Source organism: Anolis carolinensis, chromosome 6 (assembly GCF_035594765.1).
Source record: "Anolis carolinensis isolate JA03-04 chromosome 6, rAnoCar3.1.pri, whole genome shotgun sequence".
NCBI classification, from domain to species: domain Eukaryota; kingdom Metazoa; phylum Chordata; class Lepidosauria; order Squamata; family Dactyloidae; genus Anolis; species Anolis carolinensis.
Genome location: NC_085846.1, coordinates 19,625,432 through 19,649,885, shown reverse-complemented (window position 1 = coordinate 19,649,885; position 24,454 = coordinate 19,625,432). Strand labels below are relative to the sequence as shown.

General features: G+C 41.1%; 2 protein-coding genes across 2 annotated transcripts; one reads left to right on the top strand and one right to left on the bottom strand.

The window, feature by feature from the left end:
• The first annotated feature begins 5,965 nt into the window (after positions 1-5,965).
• On the top strand, positions 5,966-18,485 carry LOC100566504 (serine protease 33). The gene is made up of 6 exons (XM_008116556.3): positions 5,966-6,158; positions 10,122-10,148; positions 13,420-13,585; positions 14,295-14,572; positions 14,858-15,045; positions 17,118-18,485. Exons 1-6 carry the CDS (start codon positions 6,107-6,109, stop codon positions 17,349-17,351), a joined length of 945 nt encoding a protein of 314 aa, XP_008114763.2. The 5' UTR covers positions 5,966-6,106; the 3' UTR covers positions 17,352-18,485.
• A 241-nt stretch (positions 18,486-18,726) lies between these two features.
• Positions 18,727-20,979, bottom strand: LOC100566698 (olfactory receptor 10AG1-like). The gene has a single exon (XM_062957466.1). It carries the CDS (start codon positions 20,956-20,958, stop codon positions 19,933-19,935), a length of 1,026 nt encoding a protein of 341 aa, XP_062813536.1. The 5' UTR covers positions 20,959-20,979; the 3' UTR covers positions 18,727-19,932.
• Positions 20,980-24,454: the final 3,475 nt, after the last annotated feature.

Below are 24,454 nucleotides of genomic sequence, written 5' to 3'. Positions count from 1 at the left end.
TTTGTTGTGCTGTGTCCCTTCAAGGCTATCACTGTGTTTTCTGCAGCTGAGAGTGTGTGACTTGCCCAAAGTCACCCAATGGGTTTTCATATTTGAGTGAGAAATCAAGCCCTGCTCTCCTTGTTATTTATGCATAGGTATGACTACACACCTTACCCAGCATCTGATTTTAAATAGTGCCTCAGGCTTCTAGTGGAAAACACACACACATAGTCATCTTGTCACATTTGCTGCAGTTAAGAGCACAGGACTCCCCTGAAAGGAACAAAAAGTCCTGTAAATAAAAAAAATAATGCTTTTTTAACCTGGGAGGACACATCTCTAGAAATCCTCCAGCATGACCCTGTAGTCAGCTTCCACTAGAAGCTAACTATAGAATCATACTTGTAGATCTAGAGATTTCTAGAAATATTTTAATCAAATCTGTAAATAATCCAATCTGTAAAAGTCAAACCCCACAAATGTGGAGGACCGACTTTTTATATGTCCTATATGTCTATAATCTGCCCACCCTTCTTTTGGAGTTAAATATATCTGTCATTTTGATAGGGTTTAAATTATTCATACACTTTCAGATTTGTGATTGCATTCCTTTGTATATCAACTCGTATCACAATGTAGGAAAAATAATGTTAAGGTTTCATTTTTTTTTTCATGTCAGTAGTGACTTGAGAAACTACAAGTCACTTCTGGTGTGAGAGAATTGCCCGTCTGCAAGGACGTTGCCCAGGGAACACCCGGATGTCTGATGTTTTACCATCCTTGTGGGAGGCTTCTCTCATGTCCCCACATGGAGTTGGAGCTGACAGAGGGAGCTCATCCATGCTTCACTTGTGCAGAGAATTGTAAACAAAAGGAAAAAAAAGAAAATAAAAAACAGCAGTCATAGCAAATTTTTCTTTTAATGAGGAATACAAATCTGTCCCTTCCCAGTAGGCAATCTGTGTCAACATGACCTAGCTTGCTTCTTCTTTGTGTTGCCGAAGGCTTTCATGGCTGGGATCACAGGATTGTTGTATGTTTTCCGGGCTGTATGGCCATGTTCCAGAAGTATTCTCCTCTGAGGATGCCTGCCATAGATGTGGGTGAAACATCAAGAGAGAATACTTCTGGAACATGGCCATACAGCCCGGAAAACATACAACAACCTTGCTTCTTCTTTGTCATTTTGATGACATTCTGATGTTGTTTAACCACATATGTTTGGTTTTCATATATGAAAAATTGGTGGGTATGTATCTTACCTGAGGAAAAACTGGGTGTAAGAATATGTAAGAAATTGTTGATGCAAATGAAGATGCATAATAATCACACCAGGCATTTTCAAATTGTTTGAAGACTACATTATGAACTATTCAGTGGACTGAAGATTTTACCACCCTTTCACCATACAGATACCAAGTTCTTATGGACTTTTTTCTGGATGTTCAACCACATTTTACTGAAGTATACAATATCTGTCCAAAGTCCAGCCTCATTTTACTGAAGTATACATTATCTGTCTGAAGTCCAACCTAATTTTTTGTTGCTCACAGCTGTCAAATTGGTTTTGATTTATGGTGAGCCTGTGAATGAAACATATTTAAGACATGTTGTCATTAACTTATTTTGCCTAGGTCTTGCAAATCCAGTCCATGGTTTTCCATCATTGAGACTACTTGTAATTGAGTTTTCTTATTTTTCTAGGGCCTTCCCCCATCCTTGTTTTTTGATGCTCACTGCTGTCAAATTGGCTTTGGTTTGGGGTGAGCCTGTGAATGAAAAATATTTAAAACATGCTGTCATTAACTTATTTTGCCTAGGTCCTGCAAATCCAACCCATGGTTTTCCATCATTATGACTATCCACTTGTAATTGAGTTTTCTTATTTTTCTAGGGTCTTCAACTTTCCCAAGCACTGTTGTACTTCCATTTTGTAGAATAGAATACACTAGCTTTATTTGTCATTGTGCTATTGCACAACGAAATTACATGCTCCCCCTGCAACTACCACAAAACAACACACCCATTCCTCCACACCACCACCATACAGCCCCCAATGCCACATCAGTGCGAAATACAGAGTTCAACATAGCCACAGCTCTAGAATAAAAACTATCCTTCAATCTATTTGTCCTTGTCTTTGTCACCCTGTACCATCTGTCAGATAGCAATAATTAAAAAAAAAGAATATGCTGGGTGAGATGGGTCCTCAAGAATGCTCTGAGCTTTCTTAAGGCAGCAGGAATTATAAAGTTCTTCCAAAGAGGAGAGATGGCAACCAATGATTCACTGTGTAGAAGTGCCTTTCTATCTGCCACTGTGCAGCCACCAAACCATGTACAGGTGCAGTAGATTAGGATGCTCTCTTTAGCAAAGTGGTACCCAACCTGTGGTCTGTGGACCACCAGTGATCTGCAAGAACTAAAATATGGTCCACAGCCTCACTGTTACTACTACGGATAATAACTCAGCCCAACCCCCAAAAATATTTTTCTTGGTGTCTTTGTTGTTAGGCCTGTTCCTGGGGTTATTTGGGGTGCTGATTCAGAAAATTGCATTGGATAGACATCAGCTCTAGATTATTAAATATGTTTTTCTGTGGGTGAGCAGATGGTGACTACTGGATGGCATATGTTGTGTATCAGAAACTTGAGTTGATATGGTCTATCGAATAAAATTTTCTGAATCACTACCCCAAGTAACCAAACTGAATCTAAATTTGACCAAAAACTGATTTGTAACCCTTTTGTTACTAATGTTGGAGTGTGGTCCCTGGTCAAGATGATCTTTGGTCAACCATTGCTATAGCACAATAGTAGAACCAGCAGTTTTTCATTCAGTTGGTGGTTATTTATTAAGAGTCTCAAGTAGTATGGTCTCTACTGAGCTCTCTTATCCAATGTATGAGTGTCACAGGTCAGATTCTCTTGCACTGTGACACCCAGAACTTAAAACTGGCCACCTGCTACACTTGGGTTGAAATTTTGGTTAGTTTTTCCTATAATCTACCATGAGCTCCTTGGTCTTGTTGATGTTAAGAACCAACTTATTGTCCCTGCACCACGAGAGCAGATGATCTACCTCATCCTGATAGGCAGACTCCTCCCCTTCAGAGATCAACCCCACCACGAGCTTCGTTGTATGACGTATGTGCATGTAGCCAGCCATACATACACATGTAGAATTCAGTAGGGCAGTTTGGCAACTTTAGTCTTGAGACATGATCACTTAGAAAATCCCTTTTCAGATCAGGGTAGGGCAAAATGTAACCCGGCAATTACACCTGGCTTTGATGCTATTCTTTTTTGCTCTCAATCTCGCCAGGCTTCCTCACCACTTTCCTGGCCAAAATAAACATAATAACAAAAGGTGGGTGGAATTGCTTCTCCTTGAAACCTCCAGGACTGGTAATTCAATTATATATTAATGCCATAGGGATCCTATGGCATTAATATATAGAAAATATGCTTTCAGTACCAAAAGTGAAGTTCTGGTCACTTTAGTTTTGATTTAGGTTACCTGCTGAGCCCCTAGAAGGTCCAAGCACATTCTTCACCTGTTCTGATTTGACAAGGAGAGTCTCTATTAATTATTTGTCATCCTAATTTTTCACCTGCTATTAAAATATCCCAGTTTCTCTCTCTTCTTCCTGTTTCGCCACCTTTGTCCTAACATTATTTCAGTTGCTCCAATCTGAGTTCAAAGTGTAAAGTGTAGCTTGTACTCAATGAATTCAACAGGGGGGAGAAAGAGAGAAAGAATCTTGCTCTGCCCTGTGGGATCAGGCCAAGGCAAACATCTGCAGGCGCTCCGAGCTCATAATGATTGCCATCCTCAGCACAACCTCATGTTGTCTTGCCACATCTGTACAGGTGTTCTCTGTCCTTGGGCCCAGCGTAGCTGCCCATCCCTGCTATGGACTTTAATATGGATTATGTCATTTACTTCATTTTGTGGCAAACAATCCCTTATTGTGTTTGGAAGACTCTCGTTCATTTTTGCTGGATTAGGTCCCCGAATTTCTCTCCTGAGGTCCTCGCCTGATGACACAACTGAATGAAGATTGGTGCCTATTGCGGGATGGAAGGATGGTGGGTGGAGCACCTAAGCCAGTGTTTCTCAACCTGGGGGTCGGGAGCCCTGGTAGATCGCAAGGGGGGTGTCAGAGGGGTCACCAAAGAACATCAGAAAACACATATTTCTGATGGTCTTAGCAACCCCTTTGGCAGGAAGACCGTAGATCTCTCTCCTCGTCATGTGGGTTCTCTGTGGAAGGTTTGGCCCAATTCTATTGTTGGTGGGGTTCAGAATGCTCTTTGGTTGTAGGTAAGGTAAAGGTTTTCCCCTGACGTTAAGTCCAGTCATGTCTGACTCTGGGGGTTGGTGCTCATCTCCATTTATAAGCCGAAGAGCCGGCGTTGTCCGTAGACACCTCCAAGATCATGTGGCCGGCATGACTGCATGGAGCGCCATTACCTTCCTGCCGGAGCGGTACCTACTGATCTACTCCCATTGGCATGTTTTCGAACTGCTAGGTTGGCAGGAGCTGGAGCTAACAGCGGCTGCTCACACCGCTCCTGGGGTTTGGACCTGGGACCTTTTGGTCTCCAGCTCAGTGCTTTTACACACTCCGCCACCGGGGCTCCTTATTGTTCTTTGATTGTAGGTGAACAATAAATCCCAGCAGCAACTCCCAAATGTCAAGGTCTATTTTCCCCAGGCTCCACCAGTGTTCACATTTTGGCATATTGAGTATCCATGCCAAGTTTGGTCCACATCTATCATTGTTTGATTCCACAGTGCTACAACTACAACTCCAAAACTCAAGGTCAATGCCCATCAAACCCTTCCAGTATTTTCTGTTGGTCATGGGAGTTCTTTGTGCCAAGACTGGTTAAATTCCATTGTTGGCGGATTTCAGAATGCTCTTTGATTGTAGGTGAACTATAAATCCCAGCAACTACAACTCCCAAATGACAAAATCAATCTCACCCCAATCCCACCAGTATTCAAATTTGGGTGTATTGAGTCTTTGTGCCAAATCTGGTCCAGTGAATGAAAATACATCCTGCATATCAGATATTTACATTACGATTCATAACAGTAGGAAAATACAGTTAGGAAGTAGCAACGAAAATAATTTGAGGGTCACCGCAACATGAGGTATTAAGGGGTCGTGGTGTTAGGTAGGTTGAGAACCATTGACCTAAGCTGATGAGGAGCTGGAGCAAAAGGTCAGAGAAACCAATATGTTGGTTCTCCCCCCTTGTTGGGACACTAACACTGAAGTGCTGTAGAACAATTCCTATTATCTAACTGAAACTCGGAGAATGAAAAAGAAAAGAAAGAACAGGTTTCTGCAGATAGTCTTACAGGTATGCTAATCCCAAATTATTTAGGGGCTTTCAAAGGTCATGTGCCAACACTTTGCATTCTACACACAAATAATTGGTAGTCAAAGTAGTTCCTGAAAGGGGAATTTCAATGAGTGCAGCAATCTCCCATTCTCCTCTATGAAGAACTGGATTAGCTGAAGTTTTCAGTTCTACAGAATTGAGAAATAAGAGAGTCCTGTCTTCCTTTGCTCACCTCTCTCTCTCTCTCTCTCTCTCTCTCTCTCTCTCTCTGTCTCTCGCTTGCTCTCTCTCTCTCTCTCTCTCTCTCTCTCTCTCTCGCTTGCTCTCTCTCTCTCTCTCTCTCTCTCTCTCTCTCTCTCTCTCTCTCTCTCTCTCTCTCTCTCTCTCTCTCTCTCTCTCTCATAGACACACAGAGAGGCATCAATTCGTCCCTCTTTCATATTGCTCTAAAATCACTGGTGTCTCCTCTCCGCCCAGAGATGGAGGTGGAGATAAAAATGGTTAAGGATAGCTTGGCTTCCCAGTGAGTAGGCAGCTGAGCTGGCCCTACTGGGTAGCTGGGGGTGGAGTGTGGAGGACAATAACCAACAGCTCAGGTTTAGCTCATTGGCAACCTCCCTGGTACTCCACAACGCCAAGAGGCCGCTCCTTTTAGCTGTTCACCAATCCTGTCCAAGAGTGCTGTCTTCAGCATCCCGGCATATATTCCTCTCACCTTCCCTGATTGGTGTCAGAGCTGGGTGATCCAGGGCTGATGATCCTGGACCATGCTGACTTTCTCCTGCTGTCAAATTGTGCTGGTATTCTTATTGCTGAGAGGTGAGTGCCTAGAGGAATGTGAGTGTGTGTGTACTTGGAAGTAATACTTTATGGGACCACAACTCCCAGAATTACCCACCCAGCATGGACATTTTTGCCATGCTGTATGTGTATAAATGTAAAATACGCTAAGAATATAGGGACCATCCTTGGGTCTTCTTCTAGATACTGAGCATTAGAGCAATGATTCTCAACCTGGGGTCCCCAGATGTTTTTGGCCTTCAAATCTCAGAAATCCTAACAGGTGGTAAACTGGCTTGGATTTCTGGGAGTTCTTGGCCAAAAGTATCTGGGGACCCCAGGTTGAGAGCCACTGCATTAGAGGATGATTCCACAAACCATGGAAGAGTGGAGTCTCAAGATCTCCCCTCTGAGATTGGGTTTAGGGTTAGACTATGCCTGAAATTATCTGGTCAAATTACACCTCCAAAACTACTATGAAGTTGAGCCCCACCAGGAACTGTCAATCAGACATGTACTAAATGATAATAAAAACACACAAATTGAAATAGCTAATGTGAATTCTTCCAAGAATATTGAGGGTTTCATACAGTCTATTCTATAAACTAAAACTATTACCTGGAGGTAAGCTATGCTGAACACATGGGCACAACTTGAAGTACATAGTCTACTTATAAGAGCATTGATAGTTGATTGAATGATAATCGATGGGTGAATTTTGTCCTTCCCTTGACTGGTGTCCCCAAGTACTATGATAGCTGTTCTGATAACCAGGGTAGAGGCAAGATGTCTTGCCTTCAATGACTCTACTAGGGTCATCTAGCCCACTGTTTCTTAAGCTCTTGGTCCCAACATCAAATGGCTCAATGTTGGGGTCCCAAAAAATTGGCAACAGTAAAAGTATTCTCAACATCATCTAGGCAGTGTATTCTGTATTTTTCTTGTTTTACAATAACATAGTATGCCTGTGAGTAGATAAAATTAATAATTAGTTGGTTGCCAATATTGAGTTCCATATCTTAAAAAGTTTTAGAATCTTCAGATCATTCTCTTTTTTTTTTGTTAAACTAGGCCAAAAATACCTAACTTTAGAAGGAAACACACAGGAAATTCTTATTTTCTGAGAAAGTTACAGGGTGGTGGTAGGCTCTGGGGCAGAAGATCTCAAGTGTAGTCTGCAGATGACGGATGGATAAACTCTACTCAAAAGATTGGTGGGAAAGTTGCAAAAGTGTTGAAATTTCTCTGTTTTGTATTTGCTTTATTTTTCTGGCAAACAGATATGTCAAGGATATTCAGATTTTTGATCAGGCTATACATGGCTGATGTTTGCACAGTGGAAATCCTACTCGATTTTGGCAAAGCAAAATGTTCCACTAGTGTTATTAATGACCACTTGGTGTGCATCACCTCTGACAGACATCGACTGTCTGACAGATAGATGTGCTACCTCAGCAGTACCTCACTTTGGAGCTTTAGATCCTTGGAGCTTTAGATACTTTTGGCATTGGAGGGATATCTTAAACAGGGAAAACTGAACCTGGTCTCTTAAACTGGGGCCAGTCTGGAGCTTTATGCTTCTGTCTGGCTGCAGAGCAATCATGAAGGCAGTCAGATGCACCTGTCTAAATCCCTTATGCCATCACACTGGCATCCAGCTGTTCATCATCATGGTGATTCCATAGCCACTTTGGAGCATAATACTCCAGAATGGTCTGAGACTGCATTGGTCCCATTGGACCATCACCTTGTCCTCTGTGTTGCCACCACTGGTCCTAGACTAGTGCCTGGCTCTCACCTGTTATGTCTGTGATGTCATACTAGGGAACTTGTGTAACTATCAAGTATCGGTAGATCAACTTCCTCCTTCTTGTTGGTTATTCAGACACCCATTACGACATCGTAGATGAGACTGCATCTAGTAGGCATTCAAACAGAGCTCTGTGGCTAATGGGAAATGAAAATGGCAACACATGGAATGCCCTTCCCCTGCACTGATAAGCTCTGAGAAAGGGTGATAGCATAGTATCCTCTTGTTGGACAATGGATAGGTGCTGTGAATAGAGCTGGCCTGCGTCAGGATTTGTATGCTCCACAATGGTTTCTCATTGCTGCTACTCTTGCCACTTGTTCAAAGACATTTTGTGTATATCCTGTATGGGCAATGTTAAATATAATTTCTCATGTATCAGTCCACTGAGTTAGCATAGGATCCCAGCTAATCAATTTTGACTTTCCTTAGACGTATAGCATGCTGCTGAAGGTAAAGAAAAATGTGTCATTATTATAATTGCTATTATTAGGAGCCCCTGATGGCACAGCGGGTTAAAGTTAAACCACTGAGCTGCTGAATTTGCTGACTGAAAGGTTTGTGGTTCGAATTCGGGTAGCAGGGTGAGTTCCCACTGTTAGCCCCAGCTTCTACCAACATAGAAGTTCAAAAACTTGCAAATGTGAGTAGATCAATGGGTACTGCTCTGGTGGGAAGGTAACAGTGTTCCATGTAGTCATGCCGGCCACATGACCTTAGAGGTGTCAATGGACAACGCTGGCTCTTTGGCTTAGAAATGGAGATGAGCACCAACCCCCCAGAGTCGGACATAACTAGACTTAACATCAGGGGAAAACCTCTACCTTTACCATTATTATCACTTATTTTGTTTTTATCCCATCTTTTTCCTGATATAGGGATTCAAGGCAGCTAACAATTAACTCATTATAGTATGAGTTATGTATGTACATTTTGTTGAACAATACAAAGAAATGTCTTAAATTCAAGACTACCCTAAGCTCTAAGATTTCAGGTTCCAAACTAGAGACCTAGGACTGACTCCTTGATGTCAGGGCTGGCGGGTCCTAGTGATGTTATAGGGCTGTTATTAGGAGTAGAATATGCCATTTAAAGACAAACAAATGAGAAAATACATACGCTCATATTTCCATGGCCGCATTCTCACCCTGAAGTTCCTCCCTCTCATCTTCTAGATTGGAGAAGGGCATCCAGGTTTTCAGATTAGGGTAATTTATATGGGAGAGCATGGCCCATTATAAGCTTGGACAGGAGCCATATAGGGCTTCATAGATTACAACCTTCACTTTGAACTGGGTGTGGAAACATAAATTAGCAGTGTAGCTGTTGTAGCAAAGGTCTCATTTATTCTCTGTATTATAAAAACACAACATTGAATGGAAGTTCTTCTAGAGGGTTAGAGCAGGGAGGTCTGAGAACTGGATGTATATTTTCACCTCTCAGGACTGGTTTATTCCCACAGCAGGTCTATGATGCCTGTGTGGCCTGTATTTCAACAGGTGCAGCTTTTCTTCTGCTCTGGGGATGTCAGCAAAAATTCAATGAATCTAGCATTTCCTCTGCTGTGAAGGGGCCCATTAGACGAAATATCTAACTTGTTTATTTTCTGCCTGATGTGGTGATAGTAAATGTCCAAAGGTCTGGTCACAACACCTACAGCAATCCTTATCTGGAAACTCGGAGGTATATGTGGGTGTATGAAAGAAAGAGAAAAGGGGAAGGGAGCATAAAGAGAAAAGTTAGAATGTGGAAGAATTTTGATTTCTTTCTTTGTTGTTAAATGGCAAACCTTTTGCGATTGCCGTGTATCGTACTATTAGCCCATGACATATTTTCACCTGGACTGAAACAGTTGGTGCCTCTTGGGCCCCACGGGAAGTTTGAATTACCGCTTTGTTCCCATGCCTGTCATGCATTGCTAGGGAGATTTGGTTATCATGCCTGAGAGGCAGATCCATTGCAGAAGAGGATAACAAATCTTTTTGAATTGCCTCCATGACTTTCATTGACCTGGCTTGACTTGCCCTGCTCCACATATTTCACGTTTTTCAGAATTCCAGAATGAACTTGGTATACAGGCTTGTCTTTTTTTTTTTTTGCAAGGCAGGAGCAGTACAAAAGCCACAGTTTCTGTTCTCTCCCTGCCTCAAAAGTCCCCATTCTGATTTCACATCCTGTTTTTCCATTCACAGGTGCTGAAAATACTCCTGCTCCAAAAGGTAAGAAGCCGCACCTCCTCACAAATGCCACAATGTGGTTGAAATGGGCTCCATATGCAATAAGGGGCGGGACACAAAAGCAGTTTATCTTGCAACTAAGCACAAACAAATACATTCCTTTCCTGTTTACCGCAATAGATTCTTTCCATGTTTAATTTAAATTCCTTTCACATCCGGTGTTGTTTCGCTGAGTTGATATTGACATTGTCAACTCCTTTTGGTATGACCTCTAAGGAAACCACAAAATTAACAAAATTGTCCTTACAGAACACGTGTCAACTGTCCTGATGTGGCAGGGATAGCTCCGTAATCATCCCGCCATCCCACTTATAAAGCAGCTTTTAAAATGTCCTGGTTTTTCTCTCCTCACTCAAACTTTCCTCCTTTATTCTCAGCTTGTTTACTAGCTGCAAACTGAGTTCAAAGTGCAGAAATATTTCATGCTCAATTAGTGTATTTACTCATCATTGCCTGGGTGTTCTTGGGACTGCTCCCTGCCGACTTTCTCCAGCTCTGATAGGGCCTACCTCACCAAGTCTCTATGGCAATGGTAGCAGGTTCTCTTTGTGGGTCTTTCCTTCCTTCCTCTCTTTCTTTCATACACATGTCACCTTTCTCCCCTGTGACATGACACAAAGGGCCACTTCACCTAGCAACGGTGGTCAATCTTTCAGCTAGCAACAGACAATCCAGTGACACAATCCACCTATACCTAGCAATTTTTTTTGTAGTACAGACAGACAAACATACATACTTTGACTTTTAAAAATAGAAAATAGAAAAATAGAGAGAGAGGGGGGGGGGGCAGTCAGCCGGGGAGACAGGAGAATATGGGGCAGAATATTACTTTTCCTATGTGGCTGAGGCATAGGTAAGACTGTTGCAACTTTTCATAGGTTGTCTGTTCTTCCTCAGTAATTTTTTTCATCTTGACCACATTCTAATGTTGCTCAGCTTCATGTTCCCCAGTTTCATTAGTGAAATGTGGGGGAATATGTGATATAGATGTAACCATCTGGAGCTTAGAAAAATACCCTTTTATATTACAATTGGCCCTTTGCATTTGCAGATTTGAATTTTTGTAGATTTGATTATTCATAGATTAGGTGAAAATGTTATCTCTAAGAAGCTCTAAGTCCTGAAGTGAAACTCTGCAGTCAATTTCTGACAGAGGTTGATCAGAGAGCCATGCTATACAGATTTCTAGAAAGAAAGCTTCTCTGAGATTATTTAGGTCCTCTAGTACAGTGGTTCTCGACCTGTGGGTTTCCAGATGTTTTTGCCTTCAACTCCCAGAAATCCCAACAGCTGGTAAATTGGCTGTGATTTCTGGTAGTTGTAGGCCAAAACACTTGGGGACCCACAAGCTGAGAACCACTGCTCTAGTATAATTCTATGGTTAGCTCTGGTGGAAGTTGACAATAGAGTCATGCTGGAAGGCCAAGAGATTCCTAGAAAGATATTCATTCAGATTTAAATAGTAGCAAATTTTATTTACATTTTTTTCAGTTTTGAGGTGCTTCTGTGTCAGTAAATATGGAGGGCTGACAATGTCTGTAATTGCCAGTCTGCATAGCGAGTGTCTGCTGAAAGTTAGAACAGAATTTACTTTCCAAAACTCCCCCCAACCCAGTACCTCTCTATTTCACTTATGAGCAAATAAGTTGGCACAACCAATCTTCATTTAATGATGAACATATTTGCATGTGCTACACCACAGTACAAGGTCACAATCAGGGAGAAAGAACATTCAAGAGAAAAGAGAATCAAAATGCACAGTGGGGGTTTCACTTCCATGTGCTAATTAACTAATCTTTCTGTATTAATCCTTTCTGTCTGTCATATAGAAAAGAGGAAAGTCAAAATAGTTGCTTGTGGATATTAGGCTCATTGAATGAGCTGACCTGAGAGCCCAAGATATTTCTGAATACAACTCATTGTATCCATGTTCTCTCTTAGCTCATAAATACCAGTCTTTGCTCATTAATACCATGTCCTTCATTTACCCGTCATTGTCTACAACCTGATATTTATTCACACACCTATCTATCCATTTACTACTATTTGCTCTACCCTCATCCACCCTCACTCCTCCTCCAATTTTCTCTCTCCCCACAATAACCACTAGTTGTGTCTAACAGGGTTTGATTTAATCATTTCTACTTCCGACACCTCACTCTTCAGACTTTCAGTTGTGCCAGTGTTTGTAAACATTTGAAGAGAAATAGGAAACATGAGGAAATCACATCTAACCAACCAACCGTGCCTTCAAAGATCTCTGGAAGATGTCCAGGTTCTGAGTATAGTGAGTCCACAATGGAAAATTATTCTACCATTGATGTGCAGCAATAGAAGCACCAGTACTTACTGCCAAGTGGTTCTTACCTATTGTAGAGGGGCAGTGGTCAAATAGTGCTTCCAGGCTAACTGAACACACAGCTCTTAGAATAGAAAGCATCATGATTTATTTAGCATCTCTGCCCTTCTGTCTATCATTGTGTCTAACTTGTTCCTTTATCTATTTTTTCTTTCATATACTCCTTTCTCCTCATATGTGTCTGCCTAGTGTCTCCACCAACTCTAACAGCATCCTTCTTTCCATTCCTCTATTTAGCCCTTCATGTTCCTTATATATCTACCCCAATTGCTGGAGATACGACATTATATTTGATGTTGCCTTGCAAATGAATATTTTAATAACCTGTTCTGAAGTGAATAGAAACTTTGTTTCATGCACAAAAATATTACAAATACTGTTTCTAAAACGAACCTTCACCTAATGTGTACAAGTGTATATGAAACATAATTTTTTTTTGTTTAGACTTGGGTGCTATCTCAAGATATATATGGATGTATATGCAAATACAGGTATCTCAAAATCTTCTAAACCCAAAAATTCAAAACACTTATGGTCCCAAGTGTTTCAGATAAGAGATATTCAACCTGTATAGACTTTGAAGCTGGAGTCGGAGTTAGAATGTTTCGATTGACCCTAACTCCAATTCTCACTGGTCCAGAATTATTTCTGACTCCAGGACTCCAATTCCACAGCTTTGGAGACTTCAATAAAAAACAACATACTTTACAACAGAGAAGGCCCTGGTAGGTACTTATCTTTCAACGATAAAAAGAAGTTAATTACAACAGTATTTGTAGATGGCGTTTCCTAAAAAATGGCAATGTACATACACACTCACACTGCTGAACAATGTGAACATTTACATGCTCATGCTTGCCAACGTATTTCTGCCCTTTTCTGGTTCTTTTGAAGTCTGTGGCCAACCTAAAGTGCGCTCCCTCCGGATTGTTGGAGGGCAGAAGGCCGAAGAAGGGGAATGGCCCTGGCAAGTCAGTATCCGACAACATAGGCGACATGTTTGTGGTGGAAGCCTCATCTCACCCCACTGGGTGCTGACAGCAGCTCATTGCTTTGATGGGTGAGTAAAATGAACACCATGCTAAGATCTGCTCACTGAGTGCAGACCTCAAATGCACTGGAGAGAAAGTAGAGAGAAAGCAATATTCATCATAATTTAGGAGCAATTCAGCAAGGTGTCAGCTTCAACTACTTTCTCCTCCTCCTCTTGTCTTCCTCCTGAATTCATTTTTTCATCACTTTAGTAGCCACAGCTCAATGTTATGGGATCATGGGGAGCCCGGTTTTACAAGCTTTTCGCCTTCTCAGCCAAAGAATACTGGTGTCTCACCAAACTATAACTTCTAGGATTCCATAGCATGGAGCCATGCCTGTTAAAATGGACACACTGCATTAATTCTACCATTTTAGACACTCCTCTCTTGCTAGATAAGGGAGTAAAGGATTGCAGTCTAAAACCACTATACAAATATTAAACTTTGTGCTCATTTTTTTTGGAAAATTGCTATATATTATGAACCATGTTATCACAGTTCATAATTTCTAAATATGTTCATAAACCTAATTGAAATCAGTGCAATGTACATTAAGCTAGCAGGATAATTGTTTAGTATATAAAATGTTTCACTCTTTAATCCATCCTAGTTTTACAACAACTCTGTGAGTCATATGAGCTTGAGCAAGAATGTCTTCCCACTTGCTTTAAGAGAAGGGTATAAATCCATACATTCCCTACAGTAGGAGACATTGATATTTCCTTAACTTTATAGGCCATTGAATCGATTTATGTACCGGATACACCTGGGAGAATATGAGCTGCCCAAACCTGCAGACACCATGGTCTCCTCAGAAATTGCTCAGATCATAGTGCACCCCTATTATGCAGGAGATGGACTCAGTGGGGATATTGCACTGGTTCGATTAAAGAAGCCGGTCAGTTTCACCCGCATGATTCTGCCCATTTGCTTACCCACTACAAAAGATCCGGAACCCTTCCCTGTTGGGATGTCATGTTGGGTCACCGGTTGGGGAAGCCTCTATCCAGATGGTAAGTATGAGCTTGCAACCTTGTCCTTAGGGTTTATCTACACTGACCACTTAGGTCAGTTTGGAACTAGTTCAGCAGAAATACATTTTGCTGTGTGGATGATTAGATTGACATATCTGGAACAGGGTTGAGGCCAGGAAGGTGATTACGTTACCACAGAAACTGGCCTCAAACTGGTTCAAGAACCATGTTGAGATGGTTAAAGGTTAAATGATGAATATTCAATTTGCATCTAGTGAAATGGAGTCCACATTCAATCTCACTGCCTCCCTTTTCTCGTACCAGCCCCCTTCCTTACACGGACCCTGCAGGAGTTGGAGGTGCCAATCCTTGATGTGGATCATTGTGACAAAATGTACCATAATGACTCCAATGCTGAAAGTGAGAGTGATACTGTTCCAAAGGGCTACAAACTGATCTATGATGATATGATCTGTGCTGGTTTTCCAGAAGGGAAAAAGGATTCATGCCAGGTAAGAATTATGGATTTGAAGCAGCAGATTTACAGTAAAAACTACGATGCATGTATGTAAATATATATACGTGTGCCCAAATGGATAGATGTGCATAATTGTGATTGCAGTCCAGTGTCAGCTTTCTTTGAATTACCTTGGATGGATGCTGGATGATGTACCGTTATCCTAATAGGCTTCCATCCTTTTAGTTGTTATTCATAGATGTAGACAGTGCTAAATCAATAGTTAAACAGAGACTATGTGTTGTCGAAGGCTTTCATGGCCGGGATCACAGGGTTGTTGTATGTCTTTCGGGCTGTGTGGCCATGTTCCAGGAGCATTCTCTCCTGACGTTTCGCCCACATCTATGGCAGGCATCCTCAGAGGTTGTGAGGATGCCTCTGAGGATGCCTGCCATAGATGTGGGCAAAACGTCAGGAGAGAATGCTCCTGGAACATGGCTAAACAGAGACTATTTTTCATAAACTATCAAGCTGTGTGACTCATAGTAAATGTTGCCATATTGTGAGAAGAGAACCCATTATTGTTATTTTTTGGACCTCATCAGATGGAGCTCCTCAATCTGGGGGAAAGAGAGGGGGGCAAATCTGGTGGGCAGTGGAGGAAACTGTCACTTAGTGCTCCTCACCACCTACATCACTCCCTTCCCCATCCCATGTGGGGAAGAGTCACCACCCGGCTTCCCCTTGTGCTTTCCTTGACTTGTCCTATGAGAATATGGGAAACCTCCCACATTCAGGGCTCCATTGTAGGATGCTGCTACGATGCTGGGAAGAACGGAACTCCACCAGAAGTAGCTGTGTGTTGTCTGATGGGATCTGGCCGGCTTTGTCCTCCCAGCATCTTGGAAGCAGCCTAGGATGCTGAAAAGTTCAAATGTGATGAAGTCTTTTGTCATCTAGTTGACTTTGACTTATGATGACTCTATAAATGAGAGACTTCCAAGTTTATCAGTTATGGCTTCCTTGATCAAGGGTGCCTCTACACTAGAATTAATGCAGTTCAGCATCACAATAACTACAATGGCTCAATGCTGTGGAATAATGAGAGCTGTAATCTTAAGGTTTCTCTGCTAAATCGTGCCTCACCAAACTATGCCACCCATGATTCCATAAAACAAGCTCTAGCTATCAAAAGCAAGCTGCTTCTGACCTGGTGCACTCCAGCCAATGTGACCTTTGACCATGCTTGATTGGCATGATGGGAATCACAGCTATAGGACAGGAAAATTGTTCTAAAATTAAATATTGGTGTGGGGAACATATGTTGCTAGACTGAAAATCTCATGGTTTATCACTATTAGCTATGCTGATTGAGGTTGTTGGAAGTTATTGGTTGTTAATAGCTAAAGGGACACAAGTTGCCCATCTCCATCAGATATAAATACTGAGAATTGTTGCTGTTAAGTATCTTCAATTTCTAATGTATGGCGATCTTAAGATGATCATGGGGTTTTTTGGGGTTGAAAGTGCAACTGCCCAAGCCAGTGGATTTTCATGGCCTTATTATTTTAATTACAGTAGAGTCTCACTTATCCAACATAAACGGGCCGGCAGAACGTTGGATAAGTGAATATGTTGGATAACAAGGAGAGATTAAGGAGAAGCCTATTAAACATCAAATTAGATTATGATTTTACAAATTAAGCACAAAAACATCATGTTATACAACCAATTTGACAGAAAAAGTAGTTCAATAGGCAGTAATGCTACGTAGTAATTACTGTATTTATGAATTTAGAACCAATATATCACAATGTATTGAAAACATTGACTACAAAAATGCGTTGGATAATCCAGAACGTTGGATAAGTGAATGTTGGATAAGTGAGACTCTACTGTAATAGTAATAGTTTTTGCTATTATTCCTATTGGTGCTACTGCTTTTACTACCATTTTCTCCTTTTGACCAGGAAAGAACTTCAAAGTTCATAGCTCTTAGTTAGAAAAGTGGGAGTGCGGAGCTAAAGGTTACATGGACACCATCACTGAGTATCAACATGTAATATCCTATATCTGTTCCCTTCTCAGAAGACTGACGCTCTCTGGTTTCTTCTTCCTTTTTTTTAGGGTGATTCTGGAGGTCCCCTGGCTTGCAAGCAGAATGATACTTGGTACCTGGCTGGCCTGGTGAGCTTTGGGTTGAGCTGTTCAGAGCCCAACCGACCTGGAGTCTACACCCGAGTCACTTCCTACATGGACTGGATTCAAAACACAATGGACACAAACTCAGCTACTAGTGGTGCCCATCTCTCAGTCATTCTCTTATCTCTGTCCATTATCCTGGGTATTTTTCACTCTTGAACCCTTTAGTACTATTGTTCTAAACCTGTTGGAAGTGCAACCAAAATAGAGGCTCAGCACTGAAGTCAATGTAGCATTGTACCACTCCAGAAAAATTGAGTAATGCCTGCAGCCATGGCATGGCTTTATACATCCTTACTCAGTGCAGTGGGATTTATTCCTGTATCAAAGAGCACATTTCACACTTGCCATTGGTTTGTTACAATAATCTCATCTGTTCGGGGAATTACATCTTAAACAGATAGCAGGCTATAAATTTTAAAAAGTCTTCCCACTTCCATCCAGGTTGTCCACCTATCCCAGCACTGGCACCAATTGTAAGGACTTACCTTATCCTGCCACTATGGTAGCAAATGGGAGGATTTCCACCAGCCCCACCTCTACGGCATCAAATATGGGAGCCTTATAATCTCAACCACTGGACATTGCCACCTTCAACCCACTGCTACCTCCACAGACACTTTGTGGATGGACTCATTTGTCCCAGTGACACTATGGTGGTGTTCTCAGAGGCACAGTGGTATAACATAAAAATCAATTCATGAAATAGAAGTCTAGAATACAGTTAAAAGTTACTTATTTTTCACATCCAAATCTTTTGACTCTAAATAATTCTAGCGTACACCTCTCACTCATATTCCTAATTTTGAAAGACTCAAGTCTCTAACTTCCATACACACCTATTTTAAAAACCATTTAAGGCATTCAATAAATCAAGAGTCACTCCGGTGTTCCATACTAGCACTCCTTCCAATGATCCTTATTACATATACCATACAGTATACCATAAGTATGATCCTAGTAGCAGTAGGGATGACATCTCCTTGCATATGACAAAATATATCCTCGCTAGGGAATTTCTAGCTCCTCCAGAACTTACCATTAGAGTCTCACTGGAGGGATTAGAAAATTCTTAAAGAGGAATACCTCTCTAGGAATAGTTTTAGTCCTCCAGCAAGGCTCTGGTAGTTTTTAACAGAAGTTGTTCATTTCATTATGGTTCACTATTACCCATGGTTTCCTGTTTTCCAAAAGTATATGCCTTCATGAATGTGAACATTCCTTTCTACTTTACTTCACATACATATTTTACTTTAATTTCTCCAATAAATACAGTATCTTTTCCCCTTAAAATTTTGTGACATGATGTCTTCTTACCACTATAGAGTAATTTTAAAAATGTGGTGGTGGTGGTGTATCTGGTGGAGGTGTTTTGTGTGTGTGTGTGTGTGTGTGTGTGTGTGTGTCAGGAGCAACCGGAGTTGCTTCTGGAGTGAGAGAATTGGCCATCTGCAAGGACGTTGCCCAGGGGATGGCCGGATGTTTTGATGTTTTACCATCCTTGTGGGAGGCTTCTCTCATGTCCCTGCATGGAGCTGGAGCTGATAGAGGGAGCTCATCTTCACTCTCCCCGGGTGGGATTCGAACCTGGCAGCCTTCAGGTCAGCAACCCAACCTTCAAGTCACGAGGCTTTTATCCCCTAGGCCACTGGGGGCTCCTCTGGTGGAGGTGTAGGAAAGCAAAAGAGTATTGGTCCATGATTCATGAACGTACCCAGACAATCTTAGAAAATAAATTTGCAAAATTACCAGAAACATATTTATTGGGCATACCCAAAACTCCCCCAGGATCAAACGAAGAAAAAATAATGTCATATCTTACGACGGCTAGAATTACATATGCTAGATATTGGAGGAAAAAAGAAATCCCCTCTAAGATGGAGTGGCTAATCAAAGTAATTGAAATAAAAACATGGATAGATTAACCTACCTAACAGCTAAGTACCAGGGAAAACCAAGGAAGGAAAGTAATTGGCAACAGGTGGAGAAATATCTTGCCACAAAAGACAAAGGGAACCCCAAAGAAGAATAGAAATGATTAGCAAGAACCAAAAGCGATAGAACCCTCACCCGAAACATGAAGGAAAGAACATGTAAAAAAAGACAGAAGAAGTGAATGAAGAGAAAAGAGGAAGATATTGAACTCAAGAAACACACCTTCCGAAAGTGAATTGGAAGTAAATATTTTTCTTTCTTTTTTTCTTTTTTAATCCTCTCCCACTTCCTACCCCAACCCCTTCACCTCCTTAACACCCTCCCCCCATATCACCTGCCCTATCCCCTCCTACCCCCTTTTTTCTCCCCTTCTTTTCCTACTTCCCCCTCTCCCTTCCCCCATATTTTTTAATATGTACTAAAAATCTTTAATAAAGACTATTTTAAAAAATAAAACAAAATAAACTTTATTTCTAGACTGTCCTCTCTCCCCAAAGGGACTCTGGATGGTTGTCATGCATATAAGAGGCAAACATCCAATACTTTAGTAAGTTAAGTAAATTAACTACCTACAAAGTTTAGACTATATGAGAAGAGGTACAACCCCAAAAGATAGATCTATGAGTATGTATGGGTACCCCCATTTTGGATCATAATTACTGGCCATGCCAAACAGGTTCATAATATCATTTTGGCCATTATCATTAAGGTTTCTGCATTTTCTTTTCTCAAACCAAAAGTCAAGGAAATGCATACAAGGTATGTTGGACAGAATGAAAACATGGGAGATAACTAACTTATGTTCTTAATTTGACTCCATGCCCATTTCAGAAGTTCTTTTATTGCACAACAATCTTTGCAAAGCAGCATTCACCTCCTTGTTCCTCAGAGTGTAGATGAGAGGATTGCAGAGAGGAATGATGACTGTATAGAAGAGCGACAGTAACTTGCCAACTTTGATGAAATCAGGGGTCTTGGGAAGGATGTATGAAAACATTGCAGAGCCATAGAAAAGACTCACCGCAGTCACGTGTGATGAACAAGTAGAAAAGGCTTTCTGACGACCTGTAGCTGATGGCATGTGCAGTATAGTCCTCGTGATATATATGTAGGAAGCCAGGATGACCACAAATGGAACCAATACAAACATTGTGTCTTCTATATATATAGCCAACTCATTAGCATAGAGATCAGCGCATGCTAGGCTCAAAATGGGTGGGATGTCACAGAAGAAGTGGTCTATCTCATTGGGCCCACAGAATGGCAGGGAAAAGATGAGTGCAATTTGCACCAACTGCATTGGTAGACTGATGATAAATGAGCTGGCCACCAGACCTATCTGCATCCTTTGGCTCATTATGGTCATATAGCGCAGTGGCAGGCAGATAGCGAGATAGTGGTCATAGGCCATGGTTGCCAGGAGGAGACACTCAGTTACACCTTGGAAAATCAGGAAGAACATTTGAGAGGCACAGGCTGGCAGAGAAATGGAGTGGTCTCCAGTGGCCAGACTGGCCATCATCTTGGGAAGGGTGACTGAGGTATAGCACATCTCTAGTCCAGAGAGGCTGCGGAGGAAGAAATACATAGGAGTATGCAAGGCAGGATCTATGGTGGTCACCATCACAATCAGACCATTTCCTAGTAGAATGGTCAGATAGATTGCCAGGACGACTATGAATAGCAGGACAGAGTGATCATGATATCCCAGCAAGACAAACTCATTCACAGTACTTTGGTTTCTCCAGTGCCTGTCCTGTTGATGATCCAGCTGCAGAAAGAACAGAGTAAGAAACATAGATATTAAATTTTGTGTGTGGCTTCTAGTCATTATGATTATGATTATGATTATTATTAAACTTTATTTGTACCCTGCTAGCATCTTCCGAAGGACTCGATGCGGCTTACAAAGGCCAAGGCCTCAACACATAATATAACAATACAAAACAAAAGCAAATTAAAGGAATTAAAACAGTATAAACCACAAGCAATAACAATACGCTAAAACACAATAGAACTGGGCCGGGCCAGAGTAATGGATACAAGATTAAAAGTGCTGATGTGACAGGTGATACATAAGGCTTATAGGGCAAGTGCAGAGTGCGATATGTGATCTTAATTCTAATAAAGTGCTTATGGGACTTGGTATTGGAGATTTCCTATTAATCTGGGAAGGCACATGATGACCCTAAGGCAGCCCTATAATGGGATGTTGTGGGTTTACTAGTATGTTACTCACTCCGGGTCACCCTGTGACAACCGTGGTCAAATAAAGAACTGAATCCTGGTCTTCAGAGTAATAGTCCAATGTTCAATCCACTACACTATGCTGGCTCTCCAGCTCTCTTCTTAGCTGGGATAGACTCTAAAGGGAAATAACGGAAATTGCTGTTGAACACCTGGAGAACCACCTGATTCCCACCCATAATTTAGCATATAGAGTTAAGGCTTAGCATGTTCATTCAAGCATTACAATGCTATGGATATGAAGTCAGTATGTTTCACGCCCTTAATACATGCTATGGCTAGCTTCTTGCTAATGACTTATAAGCATAATTTTGGTGCTTATTCACACATAACTACATTTTACTTATTAACTAAATAATCTGTAGAATTATGGGTAGGGATGGGTACTTTGGCTGACATCCAATTACCTCCATGAGACCTTTTAGTCAAATTAAAACACATACAATATACTGATATTCAGCTTCAGTCTGACAGCCCTATCACACGGGGGCTGTAATGAAAGCAGCCCCCCTCTTCTGACATGAGCAGAATTCTGGGAAATGTAGTTTGGGAAGGTGAGGACCTCTGTAGCAGAGTATTCAAAAGGCCCCACCCTAAACTACATTTCCCAGAATTCTGCTTGTGTCAGAAGAGCAGGGCTGCCCACGTTAAAGCCCCAATGCGATAAGGGGGCTAGTCTGAAGTATGAATATTGCATTACATATTATTCATCATTTTTGTGACCTAACAAACCATGAATGCTAGACATTATGCCTTGTTTTTTCATAATAAATCTTGTGTCTGGCAGCACCAAAAATAGGTACGGTACCATTATCAAAGGGAACTCCAAAAGGGAGACTAGACAGAGAAGGACAGCCCATTTTTTTGAAGGGGGGGGAGTTGAAGGAGTTGAATTCCCCTATTTTTGCGGGTTATTCCCCTAACAACAATGGTTGTTTTGATGACTACGACATGGGTGGGGGGAATAACAGGAAAACCGGGGGAAATTGTTTAACTCCTTCAACCCCCTTTCCCCCTGTAAAATGGACTTTCATTTTAGTGTCCTCTTGTGGCCTCCGCCTGGATAATGAAACAGTACCCAAAATAAAATAAATCTGGAAAAATACAATCTTTCCCCTCATGTAGACTGTGATAAGGAGGAAGCTTTTTCTTCATAACACTCACACTTCATTTTATTCCTTGAAATGCATTGGCACTGACTCAGGACAAACAGACACAGTTCTTCCCACAACCAGTTATGATGGAAAATACCCAGTATCTAAATATCAGATGTTGGAGACAGTTAACAGAAAAAGACTGTTGAAATCATATCTTGAATTATGTAGACCTTCTGTTTTCCTTTTCGCTGAAGGCAATACATTCTCTAAAGATAGAAATGCTAGTTCCTCTCCTTCCCATCCACAAAGCTCTTCTACCCTTCTAATTCTACTCTTCTCTTCTAAAATGAAAATAGAATAGATCTGATGCATGCTTCAACTGAGCCAATTTCTTCTAAATATGAGTCTTCCCACAAAAGAATTAGTGATTTTTAGGACACCTTCCAAAAGCAACCTGTTTTTATTTCCATCCATAATTGGTAGTACTTTTGGATTTCTAGCTTTGTATGTATGATAAGGAATTTTGTAGCAAGAAAAGGAGAAAAAATGAAAACGGATACCATCTGCACTGATCAACAATTGGTTTGTTATTCCTCAGACACAGCCTAAAGATTTAAATATATAAGATGCATGGAATATTGGACAATATGATTATCTTGGGCGATATACCTGCTTCTAACATATAATAATAATCTTAGAATTGGAAGATATCACAATTTTTGCTTGTTACACTGAACTCATAAGAAACCAAAATATCTATCCTTTAAAAATCATAATCATCTTCAGCATTATCATCTCCTCTTCCACCACCCTGCTTCCATTAGCAGCAATAGCATAAATTCAAGAAACTCTTATTTTTATGCATACAAATATATTTAACCAGAATCAACTCATTTTACCTCCTTGCCAAGATCAGCCGAAGAATAAATCTAAAAGCCTTGATCTTCCATTGACCAACAGAGAGTATTTCTCTTGTCTGTCTTCCTTTGGATGTTTCACCTTTTTTACAAAATGGTATTCCCTATTGAATCAATTACTGAATGACAAAGCAGTGTGTATTAGGTCTAATGGCCGCAAAGGCACAAGATCCTCCCTTGATGGGAGATCGATAAGGAATACTAGCTAGTGTAGGCTATATTTCAGAAAAGGGTATTTTGATATTGCATTCTGCTAGCTCAATACTCTACTAAATCTGCATCATGTATACTGCAGCAACAAATGATGTTTACTATGTGGTTCACTGATGTTATTGACTAATTTTCTTCTGGAGTAGGACAGGGGATAAATGCAGTGCAGTGATCTGTGTATGACCTTTATGGATTATGTCTCCAATATGGTATCTCTTGCCTTTTGAGGCCTATCTGGCATCATGAATTGCTACTGGTCCCACTTTGGTGAATAAAGGCAGATCACATATGTAAGACCTTGTTGTAAAGAAGCCCTGCAAAATCAGCATATGCCTGATGGATGATGTGAACGTGCAGGTTGTGTCATACTTTATTTTAGTGGGACATTGCCTCTAAGCTTACCTAGCCCTTTCTTGGGTACCATATTGTTGCTATTCCTGAGCCTACCATTCCTGTCCAATGCACAAAAGCAGCCACCAAAAGAAGAGATGCTACTGCTTTCCCATATTGTGGAGCTGTGGGCCATTCCAGTCACACTGACTAATATGGGGATAAGGCCCTTATCGTAAGGGTAGACCATACTTACTGATTGGTCCAGAAGCTCAATACGACAGACTGGACAGTCAACTGAGAAGATGCACATAGCTAAGAGGGAGAGATTGAGTTGGCTACCATGGGAAAAAGCTAATTGGAGGCTGTAAGTCCCCATGGAGGTCAGCTATGCAGACCCCAAGGCCATTAATTAATTAATAATAATAATAATAATAATAATAATAATAATAATAATAATAAAATAACAACAACAACTTTATTCTCGTATGAAGTCCAGTTGGATGGGGTGTGCTAGGTCTGAATT